Source organism: Tripterygium wilfordii, chromosome 5, assembly GCF_013401445.1.
Source record: "Tripterygium wilfordii isolate XIE 37 chromosome 5, ASM1340144v1, whole genome shotgun sequence".
NCBI classification, from domain to species: domain Eukaryota; kingdom Viridiplantae; phylum Streptophyta; class Magnoliopsida; order Celastrales; family Celastraceae; genus Tripterygium; species Tripterygium wilfordii.
Genome location: NC_052236.1, coordinates 4,425,827 through 4,445,503, shown reverse-complemented (window position 1 = coordinate 4,445,503; position 19,677 = coordinate 4,425,827). Strand labels below are relative to the sequence as shown.

The 19,677-nt window shown below is 36.9% G+C and overlaps 1 protein-coding gene across 1 annotated transcript; it reads left to right on the top strand.

The window, feature by feature from the left end:
- Positions 1-3,278: 3,278 nt before the first annotated feature.
- Positions 3,279-5,301, top strand: LOC119998552. The gene is made up of 4 exons (XM_038845901.1): positions 3,279-3,312; positions 3,424-3,647; positions 3,834-5,012; positions 5,149-5,301. The coding sequence occupies exons 1-4, from the start codon at positions 3,279-3,281 to the stop codon at positions 5,299-5,301; spliced, it is 1,590 nt and encodes a 529-aa protein (XP_038701829.1).
- Positions 5,302-19,677: the final 14,376 nt, after the last annotated feature.

Here is a 19,677-nt window from a genome sequence, read left to right as displayed (position 1 = left end):
TCTCTCCATAGACGAGCTTTTCACGTTTTTGTGCAATGTCAAACATAACTTGGCCTATTCACATCTTTACCATACGAAACATTGCACGAAGGCTAAACTAGCAAGTTAGACTTCTAAGAACACTAAATAGAGTGCAACGGTCCACATTGATGCTTTGGAATTGCTCAACTCTCTCCATAGACGAGCGTTTCATGTTTTTGTGAAATTTACAACATAACTTGGTCTATTCGCATCTTTACCTTTCGAAACGTTGCACGAAGGCTAAACTAGGAACATAGACTTCTAAGAACACTAAATAGAGGACAACGGTCCTCATTGATGCTTCGGAATTGCTCAACTCTCTCCATAGATGAGCTTTTCACTTTTTTGTGCAATTTCAAACGTAACTTGTTCTATTCGCATCTTTACCATACAAAGCGTTGCATGAAGGCTAAACTAGCTAGCTAGACTTCTAAGAACATTAAATAGAATACAACGGTCCACATTGATGCTTCAGAATTGCTCAACTCTCTCCATATATGAGCTTTTCACGTTTTTGTGCAATTTCAAACATAACTTGGTCTATTCACATCTTGACATTACGAAACGTTACACGAAGGCTAAACTAGCAAGTTAGACTTCCAAGAACACTAAATAGAGTACAACGGTCCACATTGATGCTTTGGAATTGCTCAACTCTCTCCATAGACGAGCTTTTCACCTTTTTCGTGCAATTTCAAACATAACTTCGTCTATTCACAACTTTACCATACAAAACGTTGCACCAAGGCTAAACTAGCAAGTTAGACTTCTAAGGACACTAAATAGAGTACAACGTGTTGGACCGAAGGTCTTACATTTTTGTTTTGACGATTGTATCATGCTACGCTATTTGATTACATGATCTTTGTGATGCATTTGATGGTAAATTGATTGAATTTGAGACTTCTCTTCATTGCTTTTCATTCAAGTGTTTTAAAACTAGTTGTGAACTCAACGATCGTTTTTATATCAAATGACGTCTAAATGAGCTGAATGTTTACAGAGACATTAATCACATCATAAGGAACATTTTACATGAAGGTATAAATAACAAATTCTGCCGTTTAGTAGCTGAAAATCTGTGCCCTAGTTCATATCCGAAAATTATGTTTATTTTGTCTTAATTGAGTGCTTATGTGACTAAATGATATTTGTTTGAGCTGGAAACTTATATGTACGTAATTCCATATATATTATGTTGTTGTATGCTCAAATTTTGATTATTTGAACTCGACTAACCTATGGTTCAAGCATGAAGCTCAAATGAGCTTACAAGCATATCTTAAGGTTTTTCAGGTTAAGACAAGAGTCGTAGTAATCCGGCTGTCCAAGAATAGTCTCGTAAGACTTAGGACAAGCTATGAAAATCCTAAGCACTCTTGCAAATCCACTAGAAGGTGAATGTTGAAAATGTTCATTTCAGACAAGGTGTGTCCAATTAGGACAAGCTGTGTCAATTTCAGACAAGCACTTTATGGAGAGTATTTGATGGAGATTTCAACAAACTACATTCAAAATTTAAAGAGAGGATTCGAAATTCAAAATTTCAGACAAGCACTTTATGGAGAGTATTTGTTGCATGATTTTCGAAATTCAGTGTACAAGAACAAGAATGTGGCAAGCTTCAAGATGTGTTGCTGTATTTTTTGAAGATCAAAATCAAAGTTTGTTGCAACTTATGAGGAGATAACCAAGAGAGAGATTCAAGCCCTTGAAATCAAATTTTCAAAGTTGAAGCTGAGGAGATATCTTCAAAGGAGCTTTGATTGGCTGAAATTTGAAAGAAGATGAAGCCAATTTCAAAAGTCATGTTGGTAAAGATCTCATTCAAGTCAAAATGGAGTTGTTATGATCAAGTGGTTGCATTTCTTCAACAAGAGACTTAAATGGACAAAAATCTTGGGTGAACATGGCCAAGTATGTTGTCTACATTCAAAGACAAGAGATTGATACATTTGAATGGAGGAAATCAAGTTTGTTGGCAGCATTGTTCAAAAAGAGGTTGTTGCACTATAAAAGGAGAATATCAAGTTTGTTTTCAAAAAAAACTACAGTCAAATTTAAAGTTCAAGTGAAGATGAGAAGATCAAGGGATGCTCTTAACTATCTCTACTTGGCTTTCCTATAAATGGCCATCCATACAAGAGGAGAAGACATAAGACTTGCTACAAGCTACATAGCCTATTCTCTCAAGCTCTCTTTCTCTCCAGCAAAAAGCCAAGTCTTCCAAGTCTAGTTCTACAAGCATATATTGTTGTTACTACAAAGCTCTCCGACACTTTATATTTCAATCCTACCTGTGAGCCTTTGTCAAATTTGTGAGAGTTCCCTCAAACCTTGTTGGTTAAACACTAGAGTGGAACCTAGAGCCTAAAATTGTATCCCTTGCCTTGTGAGGTTGTGAAAAGTTTAAGGGTGACTTGTAAAAACCCTCTGTGAGTTGTTGGTTTCTTGAGGAAACTATTTATCCTAGTGAATTTGAAAATCCTAAGCAAGGGTGCTTAGGTAGTAGACGTAGGAGGGTGCTCCGAACTACTATAAATCATCATGTGCTCTACTATTTGCTTGTTTATTGTTTTGCATGCTTTGATTATTTACCTGTTCAATCCTGCCATTCATAATTCTTGATCATTCGATTATCTTGTGATAATTTTGGGTGACTTGAATTTGAAAGTTCATTTCTCTACTCATTACTTGCAAAATCAAATCCGCCCATTTTGTGTTTATATTGGTCAGAACTTTTCTAAGCATTCTAATATTGATATTCTGAACGGTTTTCATAATCTGGTACTTATTATGCTCTAATTTCAGTTGGTATCAGGTTTAGAGTTAAAGCTTGATTTTCGGTTCACATCTAAATATATTGTTCTTAATATTGATATTTCAGCCCCTTTAACCTAGTTTATGAAATTCTGAATTAGTGTGTTGATTACTTGAATCCTAGCATCTTATATCATATATATTCGTTTATATACATCTTATATAGTTGTGTCCTACTTGCCCTATCATTTTGGATTAAGATATTGCATCTGAAACTCAAATTGATTTGAACCTGTTAGGGCTATACTAGTAAAGACCAACTTCTGTACTTTGTGTCTTTGTTTTTGTGGTCTATTTGCTATTTAAAAGTAAGGGGATTCCCAGTTGGAATTTGGGGACACAATTCACCCCCTCCCCCTCTTGTGTCGCCTAGGTCCTACAGTTGGTATCGGAGCAAGAACTAGCTAGAAATTAGAATTAACACTCTACTAGCGTAAATGGCATTCACAACATCTCATGGTGAGGCTGAAGGTCTCTCTATGAATAGACCTCCATTTTTCAATGGAAAAGACTATGGTTTTTGGAAAACTAGGATGAGAATTTTTATAAGATCAATTGGCTTAGATTTATGGGATGTAATAGAGTATGGTCCACATAGGCCTAAGACGAAATCTGGAGACACGCTTGTAGATAAAGAAAGAAGTGAATGGACAACGGAAGATAAGAAATTGGTTAGTCTAAATGATAGAGCTGTAAACATCTTACATTGTGCATTAATTAGAGCTGAATTTGATCATATTTCAACTTGTAAAAGTGCTAGGGAGATTTGGTGCATGCTAGAGCTTAAACATGAAGGAACTAGTCAAGTAAAAGATACTAAGATAAATATGCTTGTACATGACTATGAATTGTTTAAGATGAAACCAAATGAATGCATTTCTGATATGTTTGCTCGTCTAACCACCATTTGTAATGAATTGGAAAGTCTTGGTAAAGTGTACTCAAATGCAGATAGAGTTCAAAAGGTACTAAGGAGCTTACCAAAGACATAGAAAGACAAAGTCACCGCAATCCAAGAGGCAAAGGACTTGCAGACCTTGAAGTTGGAGGAACTCATTGGGAGCTTAATGACACATGAGATTGAGCTAAAGAAGTATGAAGAAGAGGATGAGACACCTAGAAGAAAAGGAATAGCACTTGCTGCTAATTCGGATAGCTCAAGTGATGAAGATGAGGAGACACAAATTGCAAGAAATTTCAGAAAGTTTATGAAATTTCAGAAGCAAGGAGGCTTCAAGAGCAAGGGTAACTTTAAGGGTAAGAAAAATGAACTAACATGTTTTAGATGTGGCAAAACAGGTCACTTGATTGCTGAATGCCCAAAACCTTCAAAGAAGAAGTTTAAAGGAAAAGGAAAGAAAGAGAAGAAGGCCTTTAAAGCTACATGGGATAACACTAGCTCAGATGGCTCATCAAGTGAAGAAGAGGAAGATCACACAGCCAAATTGTGTTTAATGGCAAAATCGGATGAAGTCTCATCTAGTCAAGATGAGGTAGTAAGTATTTCTGAATCTCAATGTTTTTATTCATTATCTGATGCATATGCTCAATTATGTGAATTTCATGAATCTCTAATGCTTAAATACAAGCTAGCTAAAAAGGAAATTTCTAGACTAAAGAAAATTGAAAAGGTGCATCTACATGATTGTGTAGAATTGAAGACTAAGTATGATGATTTAGATATTACATGTAATGATCTTGCTGGTAATATTGATGATCTTGTGATGGAAATTGAAGCACTTAAAGAACACACATGTCAAGGCATAACTGATTTACAATTACAAAAGTTACGTGAATTTGATGAAATGCAGGAAAGAGTAAAAGAGTTAGATAGTGAAATACTGTCTTGGGAAGAGTATGAATCCAAAATGCTTGATAAACTCACAAATTTGAAATCTGAAGTAGAAAATCTAAATGAAAAGAACCAATTGCTTGAAATGAAATTCTCACAATTTTGTACAAGTTTAGAAAAATTGGATTTGCTATTTTTTTCTCAAAGGCATTATTTGGATAAGAATGGAATTGGATATGATCCAATGAAGCTAAATGAGAGTCTAAGTGGCACAAGTGCCATGGGTAGAACCTCAATTGTGGCTGCCCAAAGGGCCAAGCTCCTAAGAGCTAGGGTTTCACACCCAAGGCCAGGTGTATTTAAATTGAAAAGGTATTGGGTACCTAAAGGCATGAGAAATGATGATATAAATGCTTATGTTGAATCTATGTATGGTGTGCATATTATTGCTAATGTGACTAACCCTAAAGGATCCAAGGTTTGGATACCTAAGCTTCATTGATTTTATTTTAAAGGTATGCTTAAAAACAGAATTCAGGAGTGGAGAATGGTATCTTGATAGTGGATGTTCTAGGCATATGACTGGAAATCCAACCATGTTCACTACCTTCACTAAAAAGAAACATGGTGGAAACATCACATTTGGAGATAACTCCAAAGTCAACTAGCTGATAAGGGATTTGTGGTAAAGTTCCAAAAGGAGCAAACCTTTGAAGATACATCTTATGAGTTTTCAGCTAGATCAACAAAGGGTTCCTATGGTCAACTCTAAAGCCTTATTCTATCTTTAATATGGTACATTGCATGAACTATTTGATTCCACGAGTTGCTTGATTACATGAAATGATTGATTGCATATATGAAGTGGTTGACGTCATTGTGTCAAATAGAATGATTTTGATAATATATATGTCTTTGATTGAATTGCTTGAGAGTTTTAAAATTTGAGTCTAAAATGATCCATCTATAAAAATGGCATTGAAAAGAGATCTATGGGAGTTTAGTATAGGTTACTCAAAATGAATATGGCTTACTTTGAAGATTATAACTTGGATAAGTTTAATCCGAAAAGAGACATTGTGCATAAAAGTTGATGTTATTGAATTCTTGATATCTTTGATTGATTAATCCCATTTTTTTTGATCAAATTGTTATGATTAATTCTCTGCATCATTCAAGGGGGAGTTGTGTTCTCACATGTGAAAGAAAATATCAAAATTTATAAAGAAGCATGAAAGGAAACTTTGGAACTAATGTCAACGACCATATATTTGGTCACTATGCTCGTTTGATGAAATATATGTTTTTGAACTTATTTTAAAGAACTTGAATGATATAGCATGTTATAGATGCTCCATGGTTAATTGAAAAGTGAACTACAGTTGGCATCAAATGCTATTGTGATTTCAATTGATGTGTGAATCATATGCATGATTTTAGGGGGAGCAATGCATAAGAACCCTTTTCGGGTAAGATAGTTGTGTTTTGAAAAATGCAGTTTCATCCCACATACTTACATGGCATCATTTGTGTAAAATTGTGCATTCATGGGCTGACTACTTCCTTTTTTGATTGATAACAAAAAGGGGGAGAGAATTGATGATGTAGAAAGTGCATTAGTTGTATTAATTCGTAAGTTAAGGAGGAGAGTGCATAATTTTTTGACAAAATATGGGAATGAGTGAAGCATGAAATAAGGGGTGAGTTAGTGCCCTAAAGGCTTAGTACATTTCATCCATTCAAGTTTGGTATCAAATTCAATAGATATCAAATAGCTTTCTACATGCTAAGTTTTGTAATCAACAAAAAGGGGGAGATTGTTGGACCGAAGGTCTTACATTTTTGTTTTGATGATTTTATCATGATACGCTATTTGATTACATGATCTTTGTGATGCATTTGATGGTAAATTGATTGAATTTGACACTTCTCTTAATTGGTTTTTCATTCAAGTGTTTTAAAACTAGTTGTGAACTCAACGATCGTTTTTATATCAAATGACGTCTAAATGAGCTGAATTTTTACAGAGACATTAATCACATCATAAGGAACATTTTACATGAAGGTATAAATAACAAATTCTGCCGTTTAGTAGCTGAAAATCTGTGCCCTAGTTCATATCCGAAAATTATGTTTATTTTGTCTTAATTGAGTGCTTATGTGACTAAATGATATTTGTTTGAGCTGGAAACTTATATGTACATAATTCCATATATATTATGATGTTGTATGCTCAAATTTTGATTATTTGAACTAAACTAACCTATGGTTCAAGCATGAAGCTCAAATGAGCTTACAAGCATATCTTAAGGTTTTTCAGGTTAAGACAAGAGTCGTAGTAATCCGGCTGTCCAAGAATAGTCTCGTAAGACTTAGGACAAGCTATGAAAATCCTAAGCACTCTTGCAAATCCACTAGAAGGTGAATGTTGAAAATGTCCAATTCAGACAAGAAGTGTTCATTTCAGACAAGGTGTGTCCAATTAGGACAAGTTGTGTCAATTTCAGACAAGCACTTTATGGAGAGTATTTGACGGAGATTTCAACAAACTACATTCAAAATTTAAAGAGAGGATTCGAAATTCAAAGTTGGAGATTCGAAATTCAAAATTCAAAATCAAGTCAAGGTTGTTGCATGATTTTCGAAATTCAGTGTACAAGAACAAGAATTTGGCAAGGTTCAAGATGTGTTGCAGTATTTTTTGAAGATCAAAATCAAAGTTTGTTGCAACTTATGAGGAGATAACCAAGAGAGAGATTCAAGCCCTTGAAATCAAATTTTCAAAGTTGAAGCTGAGGAGATATCTTCAAAGGAGCTTTGATTGGCTGAAATTTGAAAGAAGATGAAGCCAATTTCAAAAGTCATGTTGGTAAAGATCTCATTCAAGTCAAAATGGAGTTGTTATGATCAAGTGGTTGCATTTCTTCAACAAGAGACTTAAATGGACGAAAATCTTGGGTGAACATGGCCAAGTATGTTGTCTACATTCAAAGACAAGAGATTGATACATTTGAATGGAGGAAATCAAGTTTGTTGGCAGCATTGTTCAAAAAGAGGCTGTTGCACTATAAAAGGAGAATATCAAGTTTGTTTTCAAAAAAAACTACATTCAAATTTAAAGTTCAAGTGAAGATGAGAAGATCAAGGGATGCTCTCAACTATCTCTACTTGGCTTTCCTATAAATAGCCATCCATACAAGAGGAGAAGACATAAGACTTGCTACAAGCTACATAGCCTATTCTCTCAAGCTCTCTTTCTCTCCAGCAAAAAGCCAAGTCTTCCAAGTCTAGTTCTACAAGCATATATTGTTGTTACTACAAAGCTCTCCGACACTTTATATTTCAATCCTACCTGTGAGCCTTTGTCAAATTTGTGAGAGTTCCCTCAAACCTTGTTGGTTAAACACTAGAGTGGAACCTAGAGCCTAAAATTGTATCCCTTACCTTGTGAGGTTGTGAAAAGTTTAAGGGTGACTTGTAAAAACCCTCTGTGAGTTGTTGGTTTCTTGAGGAAACTATTTATCCTAGTGAATTTGAAAATCCTAAGCAAGGGTGCTTAGGTAGTAGACGTAGGAGGGTGCTCCGAACTACTATAAATCATCGTGTGCTCTACTATTTGCTTGTTTATTGTTTTGCATGCTTTGATTATTTACCTGTTCAATCCTGCCATTCATAATTCTTGATCATTCGATTATCTTGTGATAATTTTGGGTGACTTGAATTTGAAAGTTCATTTCTCTACTCATTACTTGCAAAATCAAATCCGCCCATTTTGTGTTTATATTGGTCAGAACTTTTCTAAGCATTCTAATATTGATATTCTGAACTGTTTTCATAATCTGGTACTTATTATGCTCTAATTTCAGTTGGTATCAGGTTTAGAGTTAAAGCTTGATTTTCGGTTCACATCTAAATATATTGTTCTTAATATTGATATTTCAGCACCTTTAACCTAGTTTATGAAATTCTGAATTAGTGTGTTGATTACTTGAATCCTAGCATCTTATATCATATATATTCGTTTATATACATCTTATATAGTTGTGTCCTACTTGCCCTATCATTTTGGATTAAGATATTGCATCTAAAACTTTGTGTCTTTGTTTTTGTGGTCTATTTGCTGTTTAAAAGTAAGGGGATTCCCAGTTGGAATTTGGGGACACAATTCAACTCTCTCCATAGATGAGCTTTTCACGTTTTCGTGCAATTTCAAACATAACTTCGTCTATTCACAACTTTACGATACAAAACGTTGCACCATGGCTAAACTAGCAAGTTAGATTTCTAAGGACACTAAATAGAGTACAACGGTCCACATTGATGCTTTGGAATTGCTCAACTCTCTCCATAGACGAGCTTTTCACGTTTTCGTGCAATTTCAAACATAACTTCGTCTATTCATAACTTTACGATACAAAACGTTGCACCAAGGCTAAACAAGCAAGCTAGACTTCTAAGCACACTAAATAGAGTGCAACGGTCCACATTGATGCTTTGGAATTGCTCAACTCTCTCCATGGATGAGCTTTTCACGTTTTTGTGCAATTTCAAACATAACTTGGTCTATTCGCATGTTTACCGTACGAAACGTTGCACAAAGGCTAAAATAGCAAGTTAGACTTCCAAGCAAACTAAATAGAGTGCAACGGTCCACAGTGATGCTTTGGAATTGCTCACCTCTCTCCATGGACGAGCTTATCACATTTTTGTGCAATTTCGAAGATAACTTGGTATATTCGCATCTTTACCATACAAAACGTTGCACGAAGGTTAAACAAGCAAGTTAGACTTCTAAGCACACTAAATAGAGTGCAACGGTCCACATTGATGCTTTGGAGTTGCTCAACTCTCTCCATGGACGAGCTTTTCACGTCTTTGTGTAATTTTAAACATAACTTGGTCTTTTCGCATGTTTACCATACGAAACGTTGAACAAAGGCTAAACAAGCAAGTTAGACTTCTAAGAACACTAAATAGAGGAACAACGGTCCACATTGATGCTTTGGAATTGCTCAACTCTCTCCATAGACGAGCTTTTCACGTTTTTGTGCAATTTCAAACATAACTTGGTCTATTCGCATCTTTACGTACGAAACGTTGCACGAAGGCTAAACAAGCAAGCTAGACTTCTAAGAACACTAAATAGAGCACAACTGTCCACATTGATGCTTTGGAATTGCTCAACTCTCTCCATAGACGAACTTTTCACGTTTTCGTGCAATTTCAAACTTAACTTGGTCTATTCACGTCTTTACCATACGAAACGTTTCACGAACGCTAAACTAGCAAGTTAGGATTCTAAGAACACTAAATAGAGTCCAGCGGTCCATTTTCATGCTTTGGAATTACTCAATTCTCTCCATAGTGAGCCTTTCACGTTTCAGTGCAATGTCAAAAATAACTTGGTGTATTCGAATCTTTACGTTACGAAACGATGCACGAAGGCTAAACTAGCAGGTCAGAATTCCAATAACACTAAATAGAGTACAATGGTCCACATTGATGCTTTGGAATTGCTCAACTCTCTCCATAGATGAACTTTTCCCGTTTTCGTGCAATTTCAAACATAACTTGGTCTATTCGCATCTTTACCATACGAAACATTGCACGAAGGCTAAACTAGCAAGCTAGACTTCTAAGAACACTAAATAGAGTACAACGGTCCATTTTCATGCTTTGGAATTACTCAACTCTCTCCATAGATGAGATTTTCACGTTCTTCTGCAAAGTCAAACATAACTTGGCCCATTCGCATCTTCACCTTACGAAACGTTGCACGAAGGCTACACTTGCAGGCCAGATTTCTAAGAACACTAAATAGAGCACAACGGTGCACATTGATGCTTTGGAATTGCTCAAATCTCTCCATAGATGAGCTTTTCACGTTTTTGTGCAATTTCAAACATAACTTCGTCTATTCATAACTTTACGATACGAAACGTTGCACCAAGGCTAAACAAGCAAGTTAGACTTCTAAGCACACTAAATAGAGTGCAACGGTCCACATTGATGCTTTGGAATTGCTCAACTCTCTCCATAGACGAGCTTTTCACGTTTTTACGTAATATCCAACATAACTTGGTCTATTCAAATCTTTACCATACAAAACATTGCACGAAGGCTAAACTAGCAACTTAGACTTCTAAGAACACTAAATAGAGGACAACGGTCCTCATTGATTCTTCGGAATTGCTCAACTCTCTCCATAGATGAGTTTTTCACCTTTTTGTGCAATTTCAAACATAACTTGGTCAATTCGCATCTTTACGTTACGAAACGTTGCAAGAAGGCTAAACTAGCAAGTTAGACTTCCAAGAAGACTAAATAGAGTACAACGGTCCACATTCATGCTTTGGAATTGCTCAACTTTCTCCATAGACAAGCTTTTCACGTTCTTCTGCAAAGTCAAACATAACTTGGCCCATTCACAACTTTACCATGCAAAACGTTGCACCAAGGCTAAACTAGCAAGCTAGACTTCTAAGAACACTAAATAGAGCACAACGGTCCACATTGATGCTTTGGAATTGCTCAATTTTCTCCATAGACGAGCTTTTCACTTTTTTGTGCATTTTCGAACATAACTTGGTCTATTCGCTTCTTTACCATACGAAACGTTGCACGAACGCTAAACTAGCAAGTTAGACTTACAAGAACACTAAAAAGAGTACAACGGTCCACATTGATGCTTTGGAAATGCTCAACTCCCACCATAGACGAGCATTTCACGTTTTTAAGTAATATCCAACATAACTTGGTCTATTCGAATCTTTACCATACAAAACATTGCACGTAGGCTAAACTAGCAACTTAGACTTGTAAGAACACTAAATAGAGGACAACGGTCCTCATTGATTCTTCGGAATTGCTCAACTCTCTCCATAGATGAGCTTTTCACGTTTTTGTGCAATTTCAAACGTAATTTGTTCTATTCGCATCTTTACCATACAAAGCGCTGCACGAAGGCTAAACTAGCTAGCTAGACTTCTAAGAACACTAAATAGAATACAATGGTCCACATTGATGCTTCGGAATTGCTCAACTCTCTCCATATACGAGCTTTTCACGTTTTTGTGCAATTTCAAACATAACTTGGTCAATTCACATCATTACGTTACGAAACGTTGCACGAAAGCTAAACTAGCATGTTAGACTTCCAAGAAGACTAAATAGAGTACAACGGTCCACATTCATGCTTTGGAATTGCTCAACTTTCTCCATAGACAAGCTTTTCATGTTTTCGTGCAATTTCAAACATAACTTCATCTATTCACAACTTTACCATACGAAACGTTGCACCAAGGCTAAACTAGCAAGTTAGACTTCTAAGAACACTAAATAGAGTACAACGGTCCACATTGATGCTTTGGAATTGCTCAACTCTCTCCATAGATGAGCTTTTCACTTTTTTGTGCAATGTGAAACATAACTTGGTCTATTCGCATCTTTACTATACGAAACGTTCCACGAAGGCTAAACTTGCATGTTAGACTTCTAAGAACACTAAATAGAGGACAACGGTCCACATTGATGCTTTGGAATTGCTCAACTCTCTCCATAGACGAGCTTTTCACGTTTTTGTGCAATTTTCAACATAACTTGGTCTATTCGCATCTTTACCTTACGAAACGTTGCACGAATACTAAAGTACCAAGTTAGACTTCTAAGAACAATTAATAGAGTGAAACGGTCCACATTGATGCTTTGGAATTGCTCAATTCTCTCCATAGACGTGCTTGTCACGTTTTTGTGCATTTTCGAACATAACTTGGTCTATTCGCTTTTTTACAATACGAAACGTTGCGCGAACGCTAAACTAGCAAGTTAGACTTCCAAGAAAACTAAATAGAGTACAACGGTCCACATTGATGCTCTGGAAATGCTCAACCCTCACCATAGACGAGCATTTCACGTTTTTACGTAATATCCAACATAACTTGGTCTATTCGAATCTTTACCATATAAAACGTTGCACGAAGGCTACACTAGCAACTTAGACTGCTAAGAATACTAAATAGAGGACAACAGTCCTCATTGATGCTTCAGAATTGCTCAACTCTCTTCATAGATGAGCTTTTCACGTTTCCGTCCAATATCTAACGTAACTTGTTCTATTCGCATCTTTACCATACAAAGTGTTGCATGAAGGCTAAACTAGCTAGCTAGACTTCTACGAACACTAAATAGAATACAACGGTCCACATTGATGCTTCGGAATTGCTCAACTCTCTCCATATACGAGCTTTTCACGTTTTTGTCCATTTTCGAACATATCTTGGTCTATTCGCTTCTTTACCATACGAAACGTTGCACCAAGGCTAAACTAGCAAGTTAGACTTCTAAGAATACTAAATAGAGGACAACGGTCCACATTGATGCTTTGGAATTGCTCACCTCTCTCCATAGGCAAGCTTTTCACGTTTTTGTGCAATTTCCAACATGACTTGGCCTATTTACATCTTTACCCTACGAAACGCTGCACGAAGGCTAAAGTACCAAGTTAGACTTCTATGAACAATTAATAGATTGAAACGGTCCACATTGGTGCTTTGGAATTGCTCAATAATCTCCATAGACGAGCTTTTCACGTTTTTGTGCATTTTCAAACATAACTTGGTCTATTCGCTTCTTTACCATACGAAACGTTGCACGAACGCTAAACTAGCATGTTAGACTTCCAACAACACTAAATAGAGTACAATGGTCAACATTGATGCTTTAGAAATGCTCAACTCTCACCATAGACGAGCATTTCACTTTTTTACGTAATATCCAACATAACTTGGTCTATTCGAATCTTTACCAAACAACGGTCCTCATTGATGCTTCAGAATTGGTCAACTCTCTCCATAGATGAGCTTTTCACGTTTTCGTGCAATTTCAAACGTAAATTGTTCTATTCACATCTTTACCATACAAAGCGTTGCACGAAGGCTAAACTAGCTAGCTAGACTTCTAAGAACACTAAATAGAATACAACGGTCCACATTGATGCTTTGGAATTGCTCAACTCTCTCCATGGACGAGCTTTTCACGTTTTTGTCCATTTTCGAACATAACTTGGCCTATTCGCTTCTTTACCATACGAAGTGTTGCATGAAGGCTAAACTAGCAAGTTGGACTTCCAAGAACACTAAATAGAGTACAACGGTCCACATTGATGCTATGGAATTGCTCAAGTCTCTCCATAGATGAGCTTTTCACGTTTTTCGTGCAATTTCAAACATAATTTCGTCTATTCACATAACTTTACCATACAAAACGTTGCACCAAGGCTAAACTAGCAAGTTAGACTTCTAAGAACACTAAATAGAATACAACGGTCCACATTGATGCTTCGAAATTGCTCAACTCTCTCCATATACGAGCTTTTCACGTTTTTGTGCAATTTGAAACATCACTTCGTCTATTCACAACTTTACCACACAAAACGTTGCACCAAGGCTAAACTAGCAAGCTAGACTTCTAAGAACACTAAATAGAGCACAACGGTCCACATTGATGCTTTGGAATTGCTCAATAATCTCCATAGATGAGCTTTTCACGTTTTTGTGCATTTTCGAACATAACTTGGTCTATTCGCTTCTTTACCATACGAAACGTTGCACGAACGCTAAACTAGCATGTTAGACTTCCAACAACACTAAATAGAGTACAACGGTCCACATTGATGCTTTGGAAATGCTCAACTCTCAACATAGACGAGCATTTCACTTTTTTACGTAATATCCAACATAACTTGGTCTATTCGAATCTTTACCTTACAAAACGTTGCACGAAGGCTACACTAGCAACTTAGACTTCTAAGAACCCTAAATAGAGGACAACGGTCCTCATTGATGCTTCAGAATTGGTCAACTCTCTCCATAGATGAGCTTTTCATGTTTTCGTGCAATTTCAAACGTAACTTGTTCTATTCACATCTTTACCATACAAAGCGTTGCATGAAGGCTAAACTAGCTAGCTAGACTTCTAAGAACACTAAATAGATTACAACGGTCCACATTGATGCTTTGGAATTGCTCAACTCTCTCCATGGACGAGCTTTTCACGTTTTTGTCCATTTTCGAACATATCTTGGTCTATTCGCTTCTTTACCATACGAAACGTTGCACGAAGGCTAAACTAGCAAGTTAGACTTCCAAGAACACTAAATAGAGTACAACGATCCACATTGATGCTTTGGAAATGCCCAACTCTCACCATAGACGAGCATTTCACATTTTTACGTAATATCCAAAAAAACTTGGTCTATTCGAATCTTTACCACACAAAACGTTGCGCGAAGCCTAAACTAGCAAGTTAGAATTCTAAGAACACTAAATAGAGGACAACGGTTCTCAGTGATGCTTCGGAATTGCTCAACTCTCTAAATAGACGAGCTTTTAACGTTTTTGTGCAATGTCAAACACAACTTGGTCTATTCGCATCTTTAGCAAACGAAACGTTGCACGAAGGCTAAACTTGAAAGTTAGGCTTCTAAGAACAATAAATAGAGGACAACAGTCCACATTGATGCTTTGGAATTGCTCAACTCTCTCTATGGACGAGCTTTTCACGTTTATGTGCAATTTCCAACATAACTTGGTCTATTCGAATCTTTACCTTACGACACGTTGCACGAAGGCTACACTAGTAACTTAGACTTCTAAGAACCCTAAATAGAGGACAACGGTCCTCATTGATGCTTCAGAATTGGTCAACTCTCTCCATAGATGAGCTTTTCACGTTTTCGTGCAATTTCAAACGTAACTTGTTCTATTCACATCTTAACCATACAAAGCGTTGCATGAAGGCTAAACTAGCTAGCTAGACTTCTAAGAACACTAAATAGAATACAACGGTCCACATTGATGCTTTGGAATTACTCAACTCTCTCCATAGACGAGCTTTTCTCGTTTTTGTTCATTTTCGAAAATAACTTGGTCTATTCGCTTCTTTACAATACGAAACATTGCACGAAGGCTAAATTAGCAAGTTAGACTTCCAAGAACACTAAATAGAGTACAACGGTCCACATTCATGCTTTGGAAATGCTCAACTCTCACCATAGACGAGCATTTCGCGTTTTTACGTAATATCCAACATAACTTGGTCTATTCGAATCTTTACCACACAAAATGTTGCACAAAGTCTTAACTAGCAAGTTAGACTTCTAAGAACACTAAATAGAGGACAACGGTTCTCATTGATGCTTCGGAATTGCTCAACTCTCTCCATAGACGAGCTTTTCACGTTTTTGTGCAATTTCAAACGTAACTAGTTCTATTAGCATGTTTACCATACAAAGCGTTGCACGAAGGCTAAACTAGCTAGCTAGACTTCTAAGCACACTAAATAGAGTACAACGGTCCACATTGATGCTTTGGAAATGCTCAACTCTCACCATAGACAAGCATTTCACGTTTTCACGTAATATCAAACGTAACTTGGTCTATTCGAATCTTTACCACACAAAACGTTGCACGAAGTCTTAACTAGCAAGTTAGACTTCTAAGAACACTAAATAGAGGACAACGGTCCACATTGATGCTTTGGAATTGCTCACCTCTCTCCATAGACAAGCTTTTCACGTTTTTGTGCAATTTCCAACATGACTTGGCCTATTCACATCTTTACCCTACGAAACGCTGCACGAAGACTAAAGTACCAAGTTAGACTTCTAAGAACAATTAATAGAGTGAAACGGTCCCCATTGATGCTTTGGAATTGCTCAATATTCTCCATAGACGAGCTTTTCACGTTTTTGTGCATTTTCGAACATAACTTGGTCTATTCGCTTCTTTACCATACGAAACGTTGCACGAACGCTAAACTAGCATGTTAGACTTCCAACAACACTAAATAGAGTACAACGGTCCACATTGATGCTTTGGAAATGCTCAACTTTCACCATAGACGAGCATTTCACTTTTTTACGTAATATCCAACATAACTTGGTCTATTCGAATCTTTACCTTACAAAACGTTGCACGAAGGCTACACTAGCAACTTAGACTTCTAAGAACCCTAAATAGAGGACAACGGTCCTCATTGATGCTTCAGAATTGGTCAACTCTCTCCATAGATGAGCTTTTCACGTTTTTGTGCAATTTCCAACATGACTTGGCCTATTCACATCTTTACCCTACGAAACGCTGCACGAAGACTAAAGTACCAAGTTAGACTTCTAAGAACAATTAATAGAGTGAAACGGTCCCAATTGATGCTTTGGAATTGCTCAATATTCTCCATAGACGATCTTTTCACGTTTTTGTGCATTTTTGAACATAACTTGGTCTATTCGCTTCTTTACCATACGAAACGTTGCACGAACGCTAAACTAGCATGTTAGACTTCCAACAACACTAAATAGAGTACAACGGTCCACATTGATGCTTTGGAAATGCTCAACTTTCACCATAGACGAGCATTTCACTTTTTTACGTAATATCCATCATAACTTGGTCTATTCGAATCTTTACCTTACAAAACGTTGCACGAAGGCTACACTAGCAACTTAGACTTCTAAGAACCCTAAATAGAGGACAACGGTCCTCATTGATGCTTCAGAATTGGTCAACTCTCTCCATAGATGAGCTTTTCACGTTTTTGTGCAATTTCAAACGTAACTTGTTCTATTCACATCTTTACCATACAAGGCGTTGCATGAAGGCTAAACTAGCAAGCTAGACTTCTAAGAACACTAAATAGAGCACAACGGTCCACATTGATGCTTTGGAATTGCTCAATAATCTCCATAGATGAGCTTTTCACGTTTTTGTGCATTTTCGAACATAACTTGGTCTATTCGCTTCTTTACCATACGAAACGTTGCACGAACGCTAAACTAGCATGTTAGACTTCCAACAACACTAAATAGAGTACAACGGTCCACATTGATGCTTTGGAAATGCTCAACTCTCAACATTGACGAGCATTTCACTTTTTTACGTAATATCCAACATAACTTGGTCTATTCGAATCTTTACCTTACAAAACGTTGCACGAAGTCTACACTAGCAACTTAGACTTCTAAGAACCCTAAATAGAGGACAACGGTCCTCATTGATGCTTCAGAATTGGTCAACTCTCTCCATAGATGAGCTTTTCATGTTTTCGTGCAATTTCAAACGTAACTTGTTCTATTCACATCTTTACCATACAAAGCGTTGCATGAAGGCTAAACTAGCTAGCTAGACTTCTAAGAACACTAAATAGATTACAACGGTCCACATTGATGCTTTGGAATTGCTCAACTCTCTCCATGGACGAGCTTTTCACGTTTTTGTCCATTTTCGAACATATCTTGGTCTATTCGCTTCTTTACCATACGAAACGTTGCACGAAGCTAAACTAGCAAGTTAGACTTCCAAGAACACTAAATAGAGTACAACGGTCCACATTGATGCTTTGGAAATGCCCAACTCTCACCATAGACGAGCATTTCACATTTTTACGTAATATCCAAAAAAACTTGGTCTATTCGAATCTTTACCACACAAAACGTTGCACGAAGCCTAAACTAGCAAGTTAGAATTCTAAGAACACTAAATAGAGGACAACGGTTCTCAGTGATGCTTCAGAATTGCTCAACTCTCTCCATAGACGAGCTTTTCACGTTTTTGTGCAATGTCAAACACAACTTGGTCTACTCGCATCTTTAGCAAACGAAACGTTGCACGAAGGCTAAACTTGAAAGTTAGGCTTCTAAGAACAATAAATAGAGGACAACGGTCCACATTGATGCTTTGGAATTGCTCAACTCTCTCTATAGACGAGCTTTTCACGTTTATGTGCAATTTCCAACATAACTTGGTCTATTCGAATCTTTACCTTACGACACGTTGCACGAAGGCTACACTAGTAACTTAGACTTCTAAGAACCCTAAATAGAGGACAACGGTCCTCATTGATGCTTCAGAATTGGTCAACTCTCTCCATAGATGAGCTTTTCATGTTTTCGTGCAATTTCAAACGTAACTTGTTCTATTCACATCTTAACCATACAAAGCGTTGCATGAAGGCCAAACTAGCTAGCTAGACTTCTAAGAACACTAAATAGAATACAACGGTCCACATTGATGCTTTGGAATTACTCAACTCTCTCCATAGACGAGCTTTTCTCGTTTTTGTTCATTTTCGAAAATAACTTGGTCTATTCGCTTCTTTACAATACGAAACATTGCACGAAGGCTAAATTAGCAAGTTAGACTTTCAAGAACACTAAATAGAGTACAACGGTCCACATTGATGCTTTGGAAATGCTCAACTCTCACCATAGACGAGCATTTCGCGTTTTTACGTAATATCCAACATAACTTGGTCTATTCGAATCTTTACCACACAAAATGTTGCACAAAGTCTTAACTAGCAAGTTAGACTTCTAAGAACACTAAATAGAGGACAACGGTTCTCATTGATGCTTCGGAATTGGTCAACTCTCTCCATAGATGAGCTTTTCACGTTTTTGTGCAATTTCCAACATGACTTGGCCTATTCACATCTTTACCCTACGAAACGCTGCACGAAGACTAAAGTACCAAGTTAGACTTCTAAGAACAATTAATAGAGTGAAACGGTCCCAATTGATGCTTTGGAATTGCTCAATATTCTCCATAGACGATCTTTTCACGTTTTTGTGCATTTTCGAACATAACTTGGTCTATTCGCTTCTTTACCATACGAAACGTTGCACGAACGCTAAACTAGCATGTTAGACTTCCAACAACACTAAATAGAGTACAACGGTCCACATTGATGCTTTGGAAATGCTCAACTTTCACCATAGACGAGCATTTCACTTTTTTACGTAATATCCAACATAACTTGGTCTATTCGAATCTTTACCTTACAAAACGTTGCACGAAGGCTACACTAGCAACTTAGACTTCTAAGAACCCTAAATAGAGGACAACGGTCCTCATTGATGCTTCAGAATTGGTCAACTCTCTCCATAGATGAGCTTTTCACGTTTTTGTGCAATTTCAAACGTAACTTGTTTTATTCACATCTTTACCATACAAAGCGTTGCATGAAGGTTAAACTAGCAAGCTAGACTTCTA

Excerpts from the sequence above, each read along its gene's own strand:
- LOC119998552 (XM_038845901.1), top strand. The coding sequence starts at position 3,279 with ATGGCATTCACAACATCTCATGGTGAGGCTGAAG. Across the intron at positions 3,313-3,423 it reads ATCTCATGGTGAGGCTGAAG|AGTATGGTCCACATAGGCCT; the intron begins GTCTCTCTATGA and ends GGGATGTAATAG. Across the intron at positions 5,013-5,148 it reads TTAAATTGAAAAGGTATTGG|GTATGCTTAAAAACAGAATT; the intron begins GTACCTAAAGGC and ends TTTATTTTAAAG.